General features: G+C 45.0%; 1 protein-coding gene across 1 annotated transcript in view; it reads right to left on the bottom strand.

Moving 5' to 3' along the window:
* LOC147684823 (cytochrome P450 3A21-like) overlaps positions 1-21,770 on the bottom strand; it is a 247,971-nt gene that overhangs the window by 30,110 nt on the left and 196,091 nt on the right. Inside the window, exon 11 of the mRNA XM_086940696.1 lies at positions 4,425-4,651. Coding sequence (XP_086796822.1) covers positions 4,425-4,651 — 227 coding nt within the window. The remainder of the gene's footprint in view (positions 1-4,424; positions 4,652-21,770) is intronic.

Raw genomic sequence — 21,770 nt, 5'->3', positions numbered from 1 at the left:
TGATCTCGAAACGCGTCAGGCAGCGGTCTGCTGCTTTTTAAAGGACTGGACAATGCGAGCTGTTTGTACCAAATAAAGGCTTGATGGGGAACAAGTGGTTTGTGACTCGAGTGCTGCTCAATTGTTGGACACCCCAGTGAGCGTGATGTATGGGCGGCGGTCCCGCCGCCGAGCGGCACCACCCCATAACAGGGGGCCACAGAGCCAGATGTTACTGGCCTCATATGTGGAGCATGAACCTTGGATAAAAACAGAAGCACTGTCCGGGGCTCACTGAGGGCTTTATCCGAGCATTTATGTAAAAGAGGCATCCATCTGAAGAAATAATAAGGACTAAAACTCCCAGACTGCAACGTGTGATCTATAAAGAGTGGACCAATCAGAACCCACGATTTTGAATATCAGGAAGCTGCAGTCCTCCATGCCTCTTTTGACCGCTACTGCCTCTGAGGAAGAGTTGATCTCGAAACGCATCAGGCAGCGGTCTGCTGCTTTTTAAAGGACTGGACAATGCGAGCTGTTTGTACCAAATAAAGGCTTGATGGGGAACAAGCGGTTTGTGACTCGAGTGCTGCTCAATTGTTGGACACCCCAGTGAGCGTGATGTATGGGCGGCGGTCCTGCCAGCGAGCGGCACCACCCCATAACAGGGGGCCACGGAGCCAGATGTTACTGGCCTCATATGTGGAGCATGAACCTTGGATAAAAACAGAAGCACTGTCCGGGGCTCACTGAGGGCTTTATCCGAGCATTTATGTAAAAGAGGCATCCATCTGAAGAAATAATAAGGACTACAACTCCCAGACTGCAACGTGTGATCTATAAAGAGTGGACCAATCAGAACCCACGATTTTGAATATCAGGAAGCTGCAGTCCTCCATGCCTCTTTTGACCGCTACTGCCTCTGAGGAAGAGTTGATCTCGAAACTCGTCAGGCAGCGGTCTACTGCTTTTTAAAGGACTGGACAATTCGAGCTGTTTGTACCAAATAAAGGCTTGATGGGGAACAATCGGTTTGTGACTCGAGTGCTGCTCAATTGTTGGACACCCCAGTGATATACTGCAGCAGCCAAACGGTGTGTCAAGAATCAATGGCTTACCTTTGAAAAAGTTCGAAGCGAACGAAACGCGTCAGGAAAATGCCACATGCTGTCTTCATCAACTTAAATAAAGCGGCAAAGAAGAGGTCTCGTGTGCGTCTCTAATTGCTCTCCCAGGAGAGCGTGTTGTGAATAATTATCGGCTGGCTCCGCCGAAGAGGTAACGCACCATCACAAGAGCGCCTATCATCCTCCAACCCGAGCTTTCCAATTTTGAATCGTGAAAACGAAGAGGGGGATGCGGTGCCGCCAAGGACCTGCCTTGGTATTGGACCCGAGACAGCTATCAAAGTGAGCTGACACGGGGAGACTTCAGCCCATAAAATGAACAGTAATCATATTTTAAGCAGCAGTGTATGACACCACCCACTGGAGGGTTAAAACGCGACACAGCCCACGGAACTGCAGGCTCCATAATGCAGCGCTTCACAGGAAGTGACCCTACATTTAAATTCCACCAGAGGAAGCGGCTTTGAAAAAAACATTAACTGCAGCAGCCAAACGGTGTGTCAAGAATCAATGGCTTACCTTTGAAAAAGTTCGAAGCGAACGAAACGCGTCAGGAAAATGCCACATGCTGTCTTCATCAACTTAAATAAAGCGGCAAAGAAGAGGTCTCGTGTGCGTCTCTAATTGCTCTCCCAGGAGAGCGTGTTGTGAATATATATATATATATATATATATATATATATATCCAGCTCAGTCCCCTGCAAGTTTCGAGAGCACTCGCAGACGGGTGCGCTATGCGGTTACAGGATCGGCATTAATATCCAGCTCACGGTTTCCACCAAGTTTACCAGAAGAAAAGAAACCACGCACTCCGGGGGTAGTTCTTAGATGGTTTAATTTAAAGTTCGCAACAGACGCGTTTCGGCGCTCTGCCTTCCTCAATGCTACAAACATTGATGGTGGGCGCCATGTTTTTAGCAGCGTTCTCACGTGATTTCGCTGCAAAAACAAACAAGGGACTAAAAATTCATACACCATATTGGATGTTGTTCATAGTGTGCATCATGCATTGTTTCAGTACACATCATAACGGCTTATTACCACATTCCACTCTTATTTCCATTCTCAGTTATTTCGAGAGTAATGGTGGGAATTGTAATCAAAACTTTATATACGCAAGAAATTAAATTTAGCAATTGCGTATATGTTGCTACAGTCAAGTTATCACGCCGTGTATCGGCTAGGATATCTTGACACATTCTAGGAATTACAAAGCTCACTTATACTAAGTTCTTTAGCTAAGTGCCAACGTGACTGTTTGTACTTTCACAATGTCGGTGACAAGACAATAATTCCTTTATTTTATTACATTTCCCACCATTACTCTCGAAATAACTGAGAGTAATGCTGCTGTGGAGTCCCATATTGTAACTTATTGTCCAGGAATAAACTTTGGGGTAGAGTTTCATAAATTTTGCCCTGGGTTAGCTTTACAAAAGTGACGCTTACCAGCACCAAATATTTTTTGGGGGAATTTACTTTCCAGTGCAAAATGTGTTTTGCTCTATAAAGTACCCTAAAAGTATTGCATAGTAGGGCAAAGAACTGCTTTGCATTACTTAGCAACAAGGGGGCATGACATGAGTGAATCACGATGGGTAATCCCATGCACCCAACCATGCCTTTTGATACAAAACTCTATCTACAAAGAATTGTAGACCGGATTTTGCGCTAAAAGTTAACACCACTTCAAATGTCTTTATTTCTCCTTTATTTTCTGACTTTGCACGTGTGCGCACTGTGCAGCACACATTCAAAGTGGGAAAAGCGTTTAAACTTGTCTAAGCATGGTATTTTGTACCGGAAGGGTAGCCTTCCTGAACAAAACTCATGCTAGACTCCCGCACACACCCTAGTGCAATAGCGCTAGGGTGTGTGCGTGGTGCCCACAGCAGCTGAAATTAACGCCGACGAAAGGGAAAGGGTAAGAGAGAGCCATATCCCTGTAAATACGGTGCTCTCGTGCATGTTGCGTGTATTTTGTGAAAATCGTCCCCTATGAGTGATACATACAATGGGGTATTCACGAAGAAATGTTGCAATAGGTAAGGCAGCATTGCTGTTGTATTCATTCCTGTATTCTTCTACTCCTTTAAATTCGCCCCAAAACATCTAAAATGGGGCTAAATAAGAATATTTATAAGTGAGTGAGAAAAGACGGTGTCCTCTTTGCACTTTTATTATTAGAGAATTGGGCATTGTAATGGCTTTTAAGACTACATACAAGAGAACTCCTTACCGTAAATACGTTTGTAAAGTGGTCCCACTGGGCCCATTCACAGAACTAACTTAAGACAAAATCCTAAACTTACTTCTTTTGGTATTCACAGAAGTTAGGATTTTGTCTTAAGTTTGTCTTAAGACAGACTTAAGTTAGGAATTTGTCTTAAGTTTGTTTTAAGACATACTTAAAACAGACTTAAGTTAGGATTTTGTCTTAAGTCTGTCTTAAGACAAACTTAAGACAAAATCCTAACTTCTGTGAATACCATAAGTAGTAAGTTTATGATTTTGTCTTAAGTTAGTTCTGTGAATCGGGCCCCATATGTTTACATCCACGTTTATGGTGCAGATGTTTATATTCTTGAGTACATCCTTAGAAGATGCGAGGATTTAACTACGCACTGTTTAGTAGGCTTTTTTCTGGCTCTAAGGAGCCATATATAACAGCGGTGTTGTTGTCATCTCCAGGTTAACCAACACTTGTTTTTCCCCTTGTAGACAGCACAGTAAGTTCCATGTCACAAAGTGGAAAAATAAATCCGAGACATCGTTAGAACTGAAGTCTAAAAAATGGACCTGCAGTGACCATCATAGATCGCAGTCTTCTGGAGAACTTTTAGGATTGAACTATGATGTCGCTGTAGTCTCACTTAATTTACCACATTTTCTAAGCCAATTATATTCAGTTCATTTGGCTTAGATTTAACACACATTGTGAAAATTACAGAAAATTGCCTACACAAACTGAATTAAGCCAGGAGAGGAACAGTGTAACTAATTGAGTGATTAAAGTTAACTGAAGTTGTAAAACACAAAGTCTCACCATGTTTTCTAACATATAAGTTTTGTGCTCAGTTAAAACTCAATTTAGATCTGTAATGTGTGCTGTAAAAGACAGCAATTTTGGTTTAATCTAACTGTGCTAAAAAAAGTTACGTAAAACTCTTTCAATCTTAACTTATACCGATTTCTCATCCTCTTTGCCTTTATTTCTTCCCTAACTTCAATTATTGATAATTGGCCATAATATTAATGTACTTCCTTGCTACCACTCTGTCTGCCCTTCTTGCACCCTTCATATGTGTATGATACCTGTCTGGATTGAACTTGTCTGGTTCTGGCCAATAGTCGGGATCCCGGTGCAGCGGATATACCGGGATCAATACCACCACTCCTTCTGGGATTGTCACACCATTCACTTCCACAGTCTTCTTACAGACTCTTTCAAGTCGTCCTCCAGGAGGGTACATTCTGAGGCTCTCGTTAATTGCCATCTCCAAGTACTCCATCTGCATCAGGGCATCATATGTGGGAGGAGCCTACAGTTAATGGAAAATACCATAGATTAGAGGTGAACCACTGTACGTGATATTCAGTTTTCTTATTTTACACAATTACGTAACCCATAGAGTGCAAGCAATCTTATTACTTAATCACCTCTTAAATACGGAACTTTTGATGTATAGGCATACAATCCTGAAGTGGACGATTTAAAAATCTGGTGCCTTCCCTCTTCTGGGTCATTCATCTTTGTACCAGTTTTAAAAGATTTACCAAACCTTGTCCATACACATCTCCACACACCTTCTATTTCCTAAGTATGGCTTCAAAAACAAGCATTAGCCTACTGTTTTCTTAGGAACTTGGGAGCTACCACCATTGACATTTGAGTTGATTGGCTTAAGAAAGATGAAAACAAATATTTGTCGTGTATATGTTATGTAGACAGTGAGCCCTTGAGCACATAACCTAATTTAAATGTAAAGGGTTCAAGGGGCATATTTAGGTAATCTCCATTTTGCGATTCTGAAATAGCGATTTTTAAGGAATCGCTATTTGAGAATCGCAGAATGGAATGTAGGTAATAATTCGCAATTTTTTTGTGATGATCTAATATTCCTTAATTGCAATTAGCAAATTGCGAATCGCAATTAAGAAATGAGTGTCCCATTCATTCCTATGGGCCAAGAGGTCCATAGGAATGAAGGGGGATAAATTCTCAAATTGCGATTTTCTATGAGAAAATCACAATTTGACAATTGCAATTCCAAGGGTGCCAGGGTGTCCAAAGGACACCTGTTGCACCCCTGGAATGTGCCTGTAAGTACATGTGGCGCAGAGACATGCCCTAAGGGCTTGTCTGAGCACCACATGGCACTTTGAATTTTAAAAAAAAATGCATTTTTAAAGGAAATTGCAAAATACCATCTACTTGGAGTAGGTGGTATTTTGCGATTCCTTAAGCCTGAATTGCATTTTTTAATTGACTCTTATATAGCATTTAAGGAATCGCAAAATTGTGATTCCTTAAATGCTTGAGCAAAATAAGGAATCGCAATTTTTGCAATTCCTTATTTTGCTAATATACACCTACATATCAAAACGCCATTTGCGATTCGCAAACGCCGAAATTCGCCGAATTTCGGCATTTGCGAATCGCAAACGGCTACCTACATATGTCCCCAAATGAGCAAAATGGCCAACCAACAGTTCACACGTGACAACTGAAGTGCCACTGCAAAACACTAATACAGCAAGAGAAGAACATGAAATTTCCCTTGATAGAAAGTAATACCATATTCATTACTGCAAATACAAATAGGTCATTCTTAGCAGCTTCACTTTCGGTCCCACCTTGCCAAAACTGAAAAACTTGTCTTAAGGACTCTATAGAATCTTTTAGGAGATGATGGGATCTCCATACTATAATAATCCTCATTGGTCCCCTCACAAATGATCTTAAATTGAATCCCCTCATTTAAATCCCACAAGTCGTATAATGTGAAAAATGAATCTCCTTAAAATATTTGCAAAACCTACTTTCCCAATATGAGTATTCCAGCAATGGCACCCTTTGTCTCCCCATTCATCAATTAAACTGTCTCTTTAGCTGATGTCCTCTAATAACTGAGGCACGCCACGGACTCCGATTATGGCAAACTAGAGACCTACCTCGAGCGTATGGATTGTGGAAAAGAATGCTTGAAACTAGGCTCATATGGCAGCTCTCAATATACATCAAAGCCGCCAGTGTTTTCATTACAAAAATACACTAAATAGCAATAAGGGACTGGTTTGTGGAAAAAATGTTATGAATTCTGTTTTGGGTTCAACCCCAGTAAAACAACCAAAAATACTCAAATGGACACTACAGCACAACTAGTCACACCATGCAACCAAGTTAACCATGCTCTTTGATTCTGTTTGACTTCTGCGATACATTCAAAATCATTAGGCATATCATCATCATCATCCAAAATGTTTTTTGATTGTTAAAAACATAGAAGTGCATTAAATACATAGGAACTTCACAACACATAAATACTCCATTACTGAATAAAATACATAAGATGCAAGCATGTCAATTCCATAAGTTAAAATAGAGAATACATTATGATAGAAAACATAGTGTAAGTCAAATCACTAATCATTATTTAATCCCACGATCTTTGATATAATGTGCCTAATACAATTTAGATAGTTTATAACCAAATAAACAATTCTGGTCCTTGTGTCTGTCTATAATATGCGCAGAGCATTACTCCTATTGGTAATCTCATATAGTCGTCATAAAGGGATGATCCAGTAGGCACTGCTTAACAAAGGCACTGCAAAAAAACAAAATATGCTCATCATTCTCTTCCACCTGACATCCCACGGGGCAGAGTTTAAAAGAAGACTTGGTTGAGATCTTCCAAGAGGAAGTAAAAGAGGCAGTAGGTAAAATCCCCATCCTGAATTTAATAAAGAGAGACTACTTAGATGGAACATTCACATAATTCATGAAATCTTCAGAGAAAGGGTCACATTTAAAAGATAATTATGTATCGATGAGCCTGCCCATGGAGGCTGCAGAGATTTTTAAACCCAAAGCTTTGTCACAGTAATGGGATTTGACATAGCCTCGGGCGCTACTGGTTATTGCAGATGGATGAAACCAGTACTCAGACAGGCCAAGCTTAATCAGCAAAGTCTTAACAAGAAGCACCCACGGGGATTTGAGACCTAATCAATGGGCGAATATTTCTTTCAAGCACTCTCTGTATGAACAAGGTGCTCAGAGGTCCATAGCCTAACCCAAGAAAGTAGTCCTAGAGGTGCGCTGTATCAGATATCTGTCTGACATTGAGATTGTACCTTAATGGAAGTAAAGACGTGCCCCTGGGAAGCCTCAGTAGGGATATGAGAAAAATAATTTCTCCTTTGTCTAAGAAATCAAGGTTACAATAACCCCACAGATCTGCTCCATAAAGCGCAGCACCACATGCTTGTGCCCTATTAATTTGGCAGTTGGGATAGGATATGTAGAGAAGCTTTAGTTGCAAAATTCACAGTATATCCGACTCTATAATTTAGTGTCATGACAGTTTTTGCTATTTGTGTGGAGCAACTGTTTGAGTCTCATAGACTAACCCCTAAATATACAAAATCTGGGACTCTTCCTAATTTAATTTCGTCTAGAGCCATATTTCCTCTAATATCCTTCCTATGGCTAAATTCAATATATTTGGTTTTGAACTTATTTATTTCTAGGCTATATTCTTGACAAAATTGGTTAAACTTTCCCAGTAGGTTGTTTAATACTAATGGTGTTTCGGACAGAAGGAGCATGTCGTCTGAAAAGAATAGACTTGGAACTTTTGACCCTACAATTTTAGGTGGATCACTCACTCAATCCTGCAATAAAGTAATACATTCATTGATAAGCAGTAGGTATAGGGTAGGATCAAGGACACAACCCTGCCGAGCCCACGTCTTATTGAAGGCAACTTCTCCAGGTTTTCATTGCTTCACACTGGATAGGCCACACAAAAAAGGGGAGGGCTGGCAGTTATCTACCATGATTCGGTGGAACCTATTTTCCATACTGCCTCCAATACTTCCTGTGAGGCTTTAACATTCAGTATTCATACGGCACAATACAGTACCTTTAAAGGTATACTGCTTTACCATCCACCTGACCCTAAAAGAAGATTTCTGGACATATTATGCACCTTGCTTGAGGAAGGGCTATGCTTAGACTCTTACACGGTGCTGGTAGATTTTAACTTCTACCTGGAGGCCCCTTTGGATCCAGATACCTCTCGACTGGAGCAAATTATGTGGGCTGGAGATCTCAAGCAGATGGTGAAGGTCCCGACCCATGAAAGAGGGCATACCTTGGATGGGTTATATTCTAATAACACAAACTTAGTTTGCACTTCAGTTTTCCCTCTTCCATGGTCTGATCACTGCGCCATTCAATTTGAATTGAAGAGTCATGGGGGCCATTTAGCCAGTTTAACCCCTTCACTGCGGGGCTGATTTCCCCGCTGTGCTGGGGGGCGGCGCGCACAGCGCCCTGGTGCTCATGACGAGCTGAGCTCGTCATGAGCCACATTTCTCATGTGCTCATGACGAGCTGAGCTCGTCACGGCCACACCCGTTTTAATAGAACGTTCAGCACAGCGGGGGAATTAGCCCCACGTGCGAGCGTTCTAACGGCTGTGACGAGCTCAGCTCATCATGAGCACACAGGAACATGGCTCGTGACGAGCTGAGCTTGTTATGAGTGTGGGTGGGGTTAAAGCCAACCCAGGAGACTGCAACAAGGGCCTGGGGAAGAGTGGACATTATGAAATTCGGAGATACTCTAAGGTGCTCAATGTGTCCTCTCCCTCTGGGAGTGGAGGAGGCCACATCAGCCTACACTCAATGGCTAGGCACAACTTGCAACTATTTAGCCCCGGGAAAAAAGTGGACCCCCAAACGGGCTCAACCCTCAGCACCCTGGTACTCTGAAAAAATTAGAGCTCAAAAATTGGCTTATAAACAATTAGAATGGGCTTGGGGGAAAAGGTATGCATGTGCTTACAAGGAAATGTATAAACACAGCATTACCATCTGTAAACAGTTTACTCCCCTGGGGATACCAGAAATGATTAAACTTCTGAATTCTATTCGCTCAGGAGCCCCATGATCCCTGCCCAGTGCGGGTTATCAAACATATTCCAGAAGTTACCGGAATTGCACTTACAACCCTGCTGAATGCTATATTCAGTTCAGGCATATTTCCCAAAAAGTGGAAGAAGGCATCTGTTCTTCCTTCGTTGAAGAAACATAGGCCAATTTCAGTTTCCATTCCCTGCCAAAATTTGGGAAAAGGCCATGAACACCCAACTCAGTGCATTTCTTCAGGTTAATAACTCCCTTGACTCATCCCAGTATGGGTTTAGAGCAGATCACAGCACAGAGCTGGCTCTAATTAAATCCACAGAGGAAAATAAAGAGGTCTTGGATAAGGGTGGCAATGCTATACTAATCCTGTTGGATCTGTCAGCGGCCTTCGACACGGTCCATCATGAAGTGTTGATGGACCGGCTGTCCAACATAGGAATAGAAGGTCGAGCATGGAAACTCCTGCAATCATTCTTATCAGACAGATTACAAACAGAGGATCTGGACGGTAATAAGTCAAAACCATTCTCCCTTCCATGCGGGGTGCCACAGGGCTCGTCACTCAGCCCAACGCTTTTCAATATCTATGTGGCACCCCTGGCAGGAGTCATTTGATCCTTTGGCTTCCAACTCACCTCCTATGCTGACAACATTCAAATAGTACTGTCATTGACTGAGGGGGTGGAAAAGGAAACAGGGGCACGTTTCTATGACTGTATGGGTGCCATCTCGAGCTGGATGTCCTCCAACTATCTAAAACTAAACTCTAGCAAGACTGAGGTTATAAAGTTTGGAAATAATCCACTTGTGTGGACACCCGAATGGTGGCCGGAAGACCTTGGATGCTGCCCCTTAACCACTAGGAAAGCAAAAAACCTTGGGGTACTGGTAGACAACAAACTCACCATGGGTGACCCAGTAAGTATGGTGATCTCGGAATGCTTTTTGGCATTAAGAATGATAAGAAAAATTAAGTTTATTCTTACTGAAAACAGCTTTTAGACAGTGGTAACAGCCCTTATGATGTGACACCTTGACGACTGCAATGGCCTATATCCCAATGCCCAAAAGCAATATATAAATCGGCTCCAACTTGCCAAAAATGCAGCGGCCAGATTGTTGTCAGGAACTCTGAAATTTGTCTCCGTAAATGAGGAACTTAGGCAGCTTCATTGGCTCCCAGTTAAACAAATAGTACCCTTTAAGGCACTTTGTACCGTCTTCAAGGCCATCAATAGAGCAGGACCCGATTTCCTTCGGTGTAAATGCCAATAGTACGTCCCTGGAAGAATGCTATGCTCCACAGGAGCTAAACAAGTTCTAGTCCCCTCATTTAAAAGAGTCAACTGGGGAGGCAGGACCTTTATCACATGTGCTTCCAGGGCATGGAATGAGCTTCCTTTTCATCTCAGGAATGCCCTGAATCTCCTCTCCTTTAGAAAAGGGTTGAAGACATGACTTTTCGCCCAGTAGTATACATCTTCATGTTCCCCAGCAGGCAGTGCTTAACACCAGGACACCCCACGGTAACCGTGCGCTCTATAGGAGCGCTTAACATAACATAACATTGGGAAGTCCTGGGTGGTCTCCCCTCCACCCCCCGGTTCCTCTTCTCACTCTTGCAAAGTTGTTGATGTACACATTTTTTATCAGATGTAATAAGCCATCGGGAACACCTATTTTGCCATGGAACTCCCAGAGTTTAACTCTGGGGACAAGGTCAAATGCCGCACGGAGATCTACAAATGCAACAAAGAGTGCCCCCTGTTCCAAGTCTACAAATTTCCATTGTATGGTCAGGAAGCAGCATATCTGATCCACAGTACTTACATTAGGAACAAAGCCTAATTGTAAACGTGACAACACCTTGTTGGATCTCGTCCAATCCCAAAGCTTGTTATAGAATTTTTTATGTTATCAATGAGATTTATGGGATGATAGTTGCCTGAGTCTTGCCTCAAACCCTTTTTAAAAATGGCTATTTCAGCTCCTCTTTAAGATTTAGGTGTAGGGGCTCCCACTGCAATGGTGTTTCACAGAGTGTTGATGTAAGGAGCCCAAATTTGGGTTTCAGAGCAAAACAAGTCAGAGGGGATCGCATCTTTAATTGGAGCTTTCCCAACTTTGTGCGCAATCGAAAATAACCCTATGGGGCATATTATCAAGAACGGCGTTAAAATTATCGCCGGTTTAGCGGCAGACAACTGCCGCTAAAGCAGCGATAATGGGCTTGATAATATGCCCTTGAGAATTCCAATAAAAGCCCATGTTCACACCAGTAACATGGACTTCTATTGGAATTCACAAGGGCATATTATCAAGCTCATTATCACCGCTTTAGCTGCAGTTTTCTGCCACCAAACTGGCGATAATTTTTAACGCAGTTCTTGATAATATGCCCCTACATCCTTAACATTATTGATGTTGGTCTGTGCGGGGATCTGCACTTGCAACAGTTGCTGGCAGCAGGGGTTCTTCAGAAAATTCCTTAAATGCTTGCCCCAGACTCCTGTAGCAATATGACACTCCGGGTGAGCATTATCTTCCCATCCCCTATGGGTGACCAGATGCCAAAATGTTCTGGCATTCTTCTCCTTGGTGGCTCCCAATAGATTCCCCCATACTTAGGTTTCCCAACAAGTTTTGGTAGATTTTATTACTCTGGTATAATTCCGTCTGGCTAGTAAGATAGCTGATCTCTCTTTATTCCTTTAGGCTCCAATCAGAGCTGGTTTTGCCTTGGGAGAATGTCTTTAAGAGGCAACGTTTTTCATAAATAAATCTTTGTTTGGAAAGTAATACTTCATGAATAATCAATAAATGTTTGGGGGACAAGCATGATCTATACAAGTATAAAACGTAGTGTAAAAAGTGCCATAGATTTCACTTATTGAGGCCTCACACTTGACAATGTCCACCCATCTTACATTAAGTATGTTATTTTGCTCGATACAATAGCCAGCAGAGAATTGAGGAGCATATTATCAAGGGGGTTTATCTCCGCTTTTTTGGCTTTAAAAGCCAAGAAAGCGGAGATAAAATTATCTCCCTATTACCTAGCTGTCGCTAACACCAGTTAGCGACAGCTAGTAGGAGATAGCGACCATCTTGGGCCCCACTTTGCATGTCAGTGATATTTATCACTAATGACATGCAAAGTGGGCGTGCCAAGATGTTAGCGACTGGAAACAGTCGCTTACATCGCTATCTCCTATTACCAACTTTTGGAGATATTTGCTCTAAGCGCAAATATCTCCAAAAGCTAACACCTGCCCTGAGCAGTTCTTAGCCATGTTATCCAATGGGAGGTGGATAACATGGCTAAGAGCATTAGCTCGGTAATGCATGAATATCGCTGACTTTTCAGCGATATTCATGCATTGCGGCCGATTTTTATCGCATTTGCGATAAACCTTGGTAATACCAAGGTTTATTTGCGATAAAAATCGCCGCAGCTCAGCGGTAAATTTTTGTCTCTAACCAAGCAATAGCGATAATTATCGCTATTGCTAGGTAATATGCCCCTGAGTCCCCTTTAACTGTAGTGCAAGGGGAAAATGATCGTTCTCATGCAATCTAGAATCTCCATATCCATCCATTCAAGCTAGTTCCTTATATCTATAATAATGTAATCAATATTGCTACTATAGTCAGCCCTCTTAAATGCTGAATTGGCTTCATGGTCTGACTGAGTCCACCAATTGAATGCTCTTAAGCCGTGGGTAAGCACAATAGCAGATATCTGGATGGCAGTAAGACTCATGTCAGGGATGTTCTTTTTATTGGGATGGGGAATCCCCCATCAATAATACAAAACCAAGTGAGAGGAGGGTCTAGGGGAAGTTTAAGGACCTGCGCGGGCTAAGCGCCACTCTACATATGACAAAACACAAAATCTTCAGGTCTAGTGGAAAGCGCAAACAGTGCACACAGCACAGCAACAGGGAAAATAAACAAATTAATGAAGTCCCATTTAACAGGACGGAATCCCATCCCCCACCGAAATGGCATGCTTCATCATCTGGGATCTCCTCTTGGTTGCAAGCCTAGTGTAGCCAAGGAGCTACAACTCCTTTCTCATGTTTGGAGGAGCTCGGGATGTTTTATTGTAATTAAGGGCTAGATCTCCTAAGATCAATGGAACATATTTCTCCCAGCATTCATCTTCTTGCTGTCTCAACTCAAGCAGTGGGTTGTATGGTAAAAAAATACAATTAAAATTGCTTGCTACTACCTTATGGAAACCTGGACCAAATCTTCCAAAAGAGAGTTAAAATCTTTCATTGTCTGGGAGGATTTGTTGCAAGAGGAATATCTATTGTATATATTCAAAAGGAGACAAGGGATCCCCTGCTTGGGCGACAGTAGTAAGGTAAGTAGAGCAGTGTCAAAAACCCTAGCAGAACAAGAAAGAGATACTTTAATCCAGAAGGCAGCCTCATGACCTACCTGCTTTAAGAAAGAAGGGCTTTGGCAATGTAGGTCATGTAACCCTGTTTGTGGATCTCATCAATTGCCCATGTCTTTTTGAAAAAACAAATGCAAATGCAAACTTTCATCATATGGCTAAATTGTCTATAATCAGAGTCAAGAATTGGGGAAAGGTGTTTGCTTTGTACACGGCCACATAGACAGCATCACCAAAATCTCATGAGAAGTACCAAAGAACTTAATTATACATTTTTAGTAATAATATATATATTATGTCACTGGACCCTGCAACCGCTTGCACAACATTAGGTTCCAGATCAGGATCCAACAGGCCTGGCAGTGTCTGAAGAGCTGGTCTGACAGGCTATGTGTGGGCTTCCTGAAATTAACACTCTTGTTTGGATAGTACCTGTGCTTCAATTGCGCTGGTTGTTGGAGATGGGGTCCACATGAACCTATTTTTCGGGTACATAATTTTCCCCAACAGACTTTGATCCAGTGCATGGAAGAGAAAAACACAAAAGGGTGGAATAAGGAGGAAGAGAAAGATGTAAAACAGTGATAAAGAAAGAAAACTGGGATACAATAGACTGAGATAGAGGTGCAGGGTGAGACTGGTGGGGATTCAAGAAGAATGAAGTGGAATCAAGTCCATGTTGCCTTGGTATTCTACATTGGTGCCTGGGCAAATGTTTTGGGCTCTGACACCAATTATTTTACAAATGAAGCACTGGATATCACAATTCATAATGAAGGTATACGTTTTTTTGCAAATGAGACTAACACTTGCTGCTGCATGCCAAAACACAGGAAGGTCAAATTAAAGGAACATCTTTACATTCAGACTACTTACTGGAACCTTGTTTCTCTTTCAACAACTTCACCAAGTTTGTATCATTCATAAATCCACCTGACACAGTATGTTATATCCATACCACTGGCCGAACCCCTGACATTGATTCCTCAAACACTGTGTTGGCTCCTTTCCTGCATACACTACTGAAAGGTGAAATTGATGGCTGTGACAGTGCTTGTAAAGATTTGGAACCATGGTTTATCTCCGTTACTTCTTCATGACATGATTTAAGTAGAGATAGCTAGCACTGAAAAAGTATTATCAGGATTGGACATTATCATTCTAGGTAGTTCAAGACTTTGGGGCCGATTCAGAGAATTAATTTAAGACAAAATCCTAAACTACTACTTTTGGTATTCACAGAAGTTAGGATTTTGTCTTAAGTTTGTCTTAAGACAGACTTAAGACAGACTTAACTTAGGATTTTGTCTTAAGTCTGTCTTAAGTCTGTCTTAAGACAAACTTAAGACAAAATATTAACTTCTGTGAATACCAAAAGTAGTATGTTTAGGATTTTGTCATGAGTTAGTTCTGTGAATCGGGCCCACTATTTTGAAAATATTTCATGGGGTATTTTTTACTATGGGTTACAGGGGCTACAGGGACCTTTAGTTATGCTTTCTTATTTTGGTCAAAATGAGGTTGATTATATGAAAACAATATAAACTGAAACAGTTTCCACAATAAAAACTGCCTTATATGATAATCAAGACACACGTATTATGGCAAAACCAAACACTTTTTTAGTAGATTAGGTAAATTACTTATTTGAAAAGTGTTCATATTATAGAGCTTTTATCCTAAAAGGTTGATGCGTGTCTAACTTTATGTTAGAAGAAAACGTTTCTTAACAACCAAGACGAGTGTACAGGCATCTGTAATATTTTAATTAATCTAATAGGATAGTTAATACAGGATGATAATTTTATAGATCACATTAGCCATTAATATTATAACTATAGAGGGGCGTGGCTTGGAGCATCAAAATGGTGGTCACACTGTAAGAGTGCTTCGGACCCATCCATCATCCGCTCAGCCATCCTTATACATCTCTGCAAATAAACCCGATTCTGTACCTGGCGATACCCTTCTAGACTGACTGCGGGCATCCTGGCAAGCTGTACCACCGCTGGGAGGTTGAGAAGGCTGCCCCACAAACACCGGGCTGACAGCCTACATAAGATGGTGGTGGGGCCTGCTTTGTGACTCCCAGAGACCTGGCTGATTGCGGTGGGTTTGGCTGACTGTATTGAGGCGGATGCCGCTTGATTCAGAACAACTCCACATGGCGCTGTGGATTGCCTGAACGGGCTTCCTGGAGACAGATTGGAAGCAGAGACAGAACTGTGGCCTCTGAAGCGAAGAACTTGGCCCATCGTAGCCTCCCTGCAGAGCGATGCCGAGAGGCGACTGACACCGACTTAAGCCCTGACCGCACCCGAGCCAGAGCACGCCGACGGATTGTGGTGGAATTAGGATGCAGTGTGATCACCGTCCTGGACCCTGGGCCCTAGGTTGTCTGGCAGAACCTGTTCCCGACTCCCAGAACTGTGCACGCTGCATCGGCTGCTGAGAAGGGCTGAGACGGTGGCGGAGTTCCGGCTGTAGCAGACTGTGTGTACCGCTCCTACTCCTCGGAGGCACTCTGCGGCTGGCTCCCTATGCGAGGCGGACATCACTGCTGCAGCGGGCTGGGCTTGCCCCAGGGGGGGCTGATAAGCAGGCTCAGAGTCCGGCGACAAAGTAGCATCTAACGGCCTGCGGCATCCGTCTGACCCTACCTGGGCACTTGAGCATGTGGGGAGATGGTGGCCATAGAGGATTCACACTGGAGCCTGCTGCAAATGGGCCTGACATCTAATTGACTGCGACCGGCTGTGAGACCTGACCGAGACTCCGACTTGGAATCCCTTCGGGGCCTGGAGGAGGCCACTACGACTAACTCCTTCTCCCTCAAGGTACCTGGTAAGCTGTTGGGGAGCTGGCCCTAGAGGATCCGTGGCTTCCCTCCGTCTTCATAACACCAGTTAGCCAAATTGGTTGCCTGCGGAGCTTCCCGTGGGTGCTCCTTCTGGCCTCCTCCTGCCCTGCGCATCTGGAGACATCTTCCTGGGACCGCCTCCCCGCTGCGTGCCCTTCATTGCGAAGCTGGCGGTGGGGAGGTCGTGGAAGGTGGCCATTAATACCCAAGAGCGCAAGCAATCTGCCGGTGGCCTCCCATATGTGGCAGTGGCCCACAGTGGCCCCAATCCCTGCCTCGGTGCCTAACTGCCTGTACACTGCAATTTCCAGTGCCTGCGCCAGCAAATATTGAGTCAAATGAGGCCGGCGAGTGCCTCCAAGAAAAGTAAATCCTGGACCAAATTGAGACCCACCGCTGGGACCAGCTAATAATACCATGAGACAATACATCTAACAAATCCATAGAAAATAATCTACAAAGGCCTGCTAAATCATTGGTCATCCTATCCAGGCTCTGCTAACTACTGGATATAGTGAGGCGAACCCTGCCGTGACTTACCTAGTGCTTTCCCACTCCGCCCAAGACTCAAAGTCACAGAGGCACACTGCCCTTCCTCCTGAGCCTCGGCGAAGAGGTCGCTCCCCTCGCTACCCCCTACACATCAGCCTGCTTCTGATGGTATCATTTTCACCTTGCTGTGCACGCTCCGCTATCTGCAGCGCCTCTTTACAGACTTGGTTTCACTGCTTAATTATTTATTTATTGTAGCGCCGTGCCCTAGCTTGCCACAGACTTGGTTTCACTGCTTAATTATTTATTTATTGTAGCGCCGTGCCCCAGCTTGCCACAGACTTGGTTTCACTGTCTAATTAATTATTTATTGTAGCGCCGTGCCCCAGCTTGCCACAGACTTGGTTTCACTGTTTAATTATTTATTTATTGTAGCGCCGTGCCCCAGCTCGTCCTGCGCTGTTTGTATCACTGCCATTTTGTGCTTTTGCTGTTGTTGTTGTTTTGCCTCGCCTACCAGCCCAGCACCCGCCTCCCGGCTGCTCCTCCCTCCCACAGAGATTAAATCCCCTCACAGCTGGAAATAGCGCTGTGACCGTCCTGAGCCTCGGCGAAGAGGTCGCTCCCCTCGCTACCCCCTACACATCAGCCTGCTTCTGGTGGTATCGTTTTCACCTTGCTGTGCACGCTCCGCTATCTGCAGCGCCTCTTTACAGACTTGGTTTCACTGCTTAATTATTTATTTATTGTAGCGCCGTGCCCCAGCTTGCCACAGACTTGGTTTCACTGCTTAATTATTTATTTATTGTAGCGCCGTGCCCCAGCTTGCCACAGACTTGGTTTCACTGTCTAATTAATTATTTATTGTAGCGCCGTGCCCCAGCTTGCCACAGACTTGGTTTCACTGTTTAATTATTTATTTATTGTAGCGCCGTGCCCCAGCTCGTCCTGCGCTGTTTGTATCACTGCCATTTTGTGCTTTTGCTGTTGTAGTTGTTTTGCCTCGCCTACCAGCCCAGCACCCGCCTCCCGGCTGCTCCTCCCTCGCCCCTCCCCCCCACTATCATATTTGACAGATGCTTTTACACGCAGCGTCCACGCGCAGCGTTCGCGCCCCAGTTGCGCCGAAGGTGCGCCAAAGGTAAGCCCGTCTACGCCCGTCCGCGCCAAGCCCTCGCCCAGCCCCAGACCCCCTGGCCCCCGTACCACCCACCCCACCCGCATTACATATGACGCCTCCACCCTCTTAGCCCTTAATCACGGCCGCCTCCCCACCTGCGTCCAAGCCGCCCCTGGACACACCCATGGATCCTTCACATGTAACTCCTGCAAATTTGACGGCACCAAGACCAACTCCACATCCACGAACACCAAACAGAGATCTGACACCAACCACCTAAAATGCATGCTGCTCAACACCCGCTCGGTCCACAGACACGCCATCGACCTTTGGAATTTACTAGACACCATCTCTCCGGACGTCGCCTTCCTAACAGAAACATGGATGAACGCCTCCTCGGCCCCAGACATCACCATTGCCATCCCGGAAGGATACAAGATCATTCGTAAAGACCGCGCCAAGCAAACAGGAGGAGGCATCGCCATCGCCCATAAGAATTCCATCCGCATCTCAACCAGCTCAGACGCCAACCTCACTAGCGCCGAACACCTTAACTTCCAGATCCACACTGACCCCAAGACCACTCTCAGAGGTACCCTCCTCTACAGGCCACCAGGACCCCGTACACAATTCAGTGAAGACATCACTGAATTTATCACTCCTCACGCCCTCCCCTCCGAGGACTACATTCTACTGGGAGACCTCAATTTTCATCTGGAAAAGAGCAACGACAGCAACGCCACCACCTTACTGGACAACCTCGCCAACCTTGGACTCAAACAACTTGTTAACACCCCCACTCATCACGCAGGCCACACACTCGACCCCATCTTCACCTCCAGCAAACATATCTCCTTCAGTCACACCACAGTTCTCCAATGGACGGACCACAGCTGCGTTCACTTTGTCTACAAAAAGACCACAACCCACAACCATCCTCAACCCACTCTACGAAGAAACTGGAACAAAATCACCATCGACCAGATCTCCTCCTCGCTTCTTCAAAACCCCCCTGCCCACTCTTCGAACCCCAACCAAGCAGCCATGAACTTCACTCAATGGCTAACCAACAGCGCCGACAACTTAGCACCTCTGAAAAAACGTCAAAACAAACTAGACCGCAAAAACGCTCCCTGGTTCAACGATGATCTTAAGAAATCCAAGAAACTCTGTCGCTCCCTCGAGAAGGCCTGGAAAAAAGACCCGAACACCAGCACCAAGGACGCCTTCAAAAACGCCACCCGCACACACCACCAACTGATCCGGACTGCCAAGAAAGCTGCACTTAAAGACCGACTAGACAACAACGCCCACAACAGCAAGGAATTATTCAACATCATCAAAGAATTTACCAACCCCTCTGCCAACTCCAACAACATCACTCCCTCTCGAACCCTTTGCGACTCCCTAGCCTCGTTCTTCCACGACAAAATCGCAGACATCCACAACAGCTTCGACAACCCAGAGACCAACCCTCACAACCTTCTGCCGTACCCTCACCCCCCTCGAACATCCTCAACGACTGGAACCCTATCTCCACCGAGGACACCATCCGCCTGATGAACACCATTCACTCTGGCTCCCCTACAGACCCATGCCCTCACCACATCTTCAACAAAGCAGACTCCATCATAGCACCTCACCTCCGGGATGTCATCAACTGCTCCTTCAACTCCGCCACCTTCCCAGAAAGCTGGAAACACGCCGAACTCAGCGCCCTCCTGAAAAAACCCACAGCCGACCCCACCGAACTCAAAAACTACCGCCCCATCTCGCTCCTACCTTTCCCGGCCAAAGTCGAGAAAGCTGTCAACAACCAGTTTGCCGCCTTCCTCGAAACCAACAAATCCCTCGACTCCTCACAGTCCGGCTTCCGAGCCAAACACAGCACTGAGACCGCCCTCATCGCAGCAACAGACTACATTCGTACTCTACTGGACAATGGAGACACAGTTGCCCTCATCCTCTTTGACCTCTCCGCAGCCTTCGACACAGTCTGTCATAGCACCCTCCTACAACGCCTCAGAAACATCGGAATCCAAGGAAAAGCACTGGAATGGATCTCCTCGTTCCTTGCCGGGAGAACTCAAAGAGTCCGCCTCCCACCATTCAAGTCAGAGGCCACTGAAGTCACTTGCGGAGTTCCACAAGGATCCTGACTCAGCCCCACCCTCTTCAACGTATACATGAGCCCCCTCGCGACCATCGCACGCCAACACAACCTCAACATCATCTCCTACGCTGATGACACTCAACTGATCCTCTCACTCACCAAAGACCCGACCACCGCCAAAACCAACCTACATGAAGGAATGAAAGAAGTTGCCGAGTGGATGAAGCACAGCCGTCTGAAACTGAACTCAGACAAAACAAAAGTCCTTATCCTAGGTACCTCTCTCTCCGCCTGGGATGACTCTTGGTGGCCAGAGGCCCTTGGAAAAGCACCCATCCCGACGGACCACGCACGGAACCTAGGCGTCATCCTGGACTCCTCTCTCTCGATGAACAGACAAGTCAACGTCGTTTCATCATCTTCCTTCAACATTCTTCGCATGCTCAAAAAAACATTTCGCTGGATCCCCACCGAAACCAGAAAAACGGTCACCCACGCACTGGTCACGAGTCGCCTAGACTATGGGAACACCCTGTACACCGGCACCACCTCAAAACTTCAGAAAAAACTCCAACGCATCCAGAACGCATCAGCCAGACTCATACTAAACATCCCGCGTAACGCCCACATATCTGGTCACCTGAAAGACCTCCACTGGCTCCCCGTCAATAAGAGGATAACATTCCGCCTCCTAACCCATGCACACAAAGCACTTTACGAACTTGGACCCGAATGCCTCAACACTCGACTTTCCTTCTACACCCCCCCCCCGCCAGCTACGCTCCTCCAACCAAGCCCTTGCCACTGTACCTCGCATCAACAAGACTAATATGGGAGGAAGATCCTTCTCCTACCTAGCAGCTAAAACCTGGAACTCACTTCCCACTCACCTTCGCCTCACTCAGAACCATCTAGCATTCAGAAAGCAACTGAAAACCTGGATATTCGACAAGTAATTCCCCACCCCATCAAGCGCCTTGAGACCCTCTGGGTATGTAGTGCGCTATATAAATTATTTGACTTGACCTGACTTGACTTGAGGCACGCCAAGCGGTTCTCTGCGATGATAGCCACATGTAAGGCACACAGCTTATCACCAACATGGGGAGAGTCCGAGACCCTAAACCTCCCCCAACGCAAACCAAGAAGGACCAGTTCATGACTAATGATCCTGGAGTGGTGAGTGGGCCCACAGACAAACTGCCCCCTGAGGCTGTGGATCTTAACACCATACTACAGTCCATCAACGCCTCCCAAGCCCCGGTCGAGAGTAAAATTGGTGAAGTCTGGGTTGACAAGGCTCCCATTTGACAAGACCTGTGCGAAGAGATGGCCCGGATTGCAGAGACTGAATCTCGCATCTCTTCAGTCGAAGATCACATCAGCCAACTGAAGGAGCAAGTCACGCGCTTTCAATCCCACACCAATGAGCTAAACAAAAGAGCAGAAGATGTTGAAAATCAGTCGAGATGCAATAACCTCCACCTGGTGGGATTTCCGGAGGGCTC

Source organism: Lissotriton vulgaris, chromosome 10 (genome assembly GCF_964263255.1).
Source record: "Lissotriton vulgaris chromosome 10, aLisVul1.2, whole genome shotgun sequence".
Taxonomy (NCBI): Eukaryota; Metazoa; Chordata; class Amphibia; order Caudata; family Salamandridae; genus Lissotriton; species Lissotriton vulgaris.
This window is presented reverse-complemented; position numbering and strand designations above follow the sequence as displayed.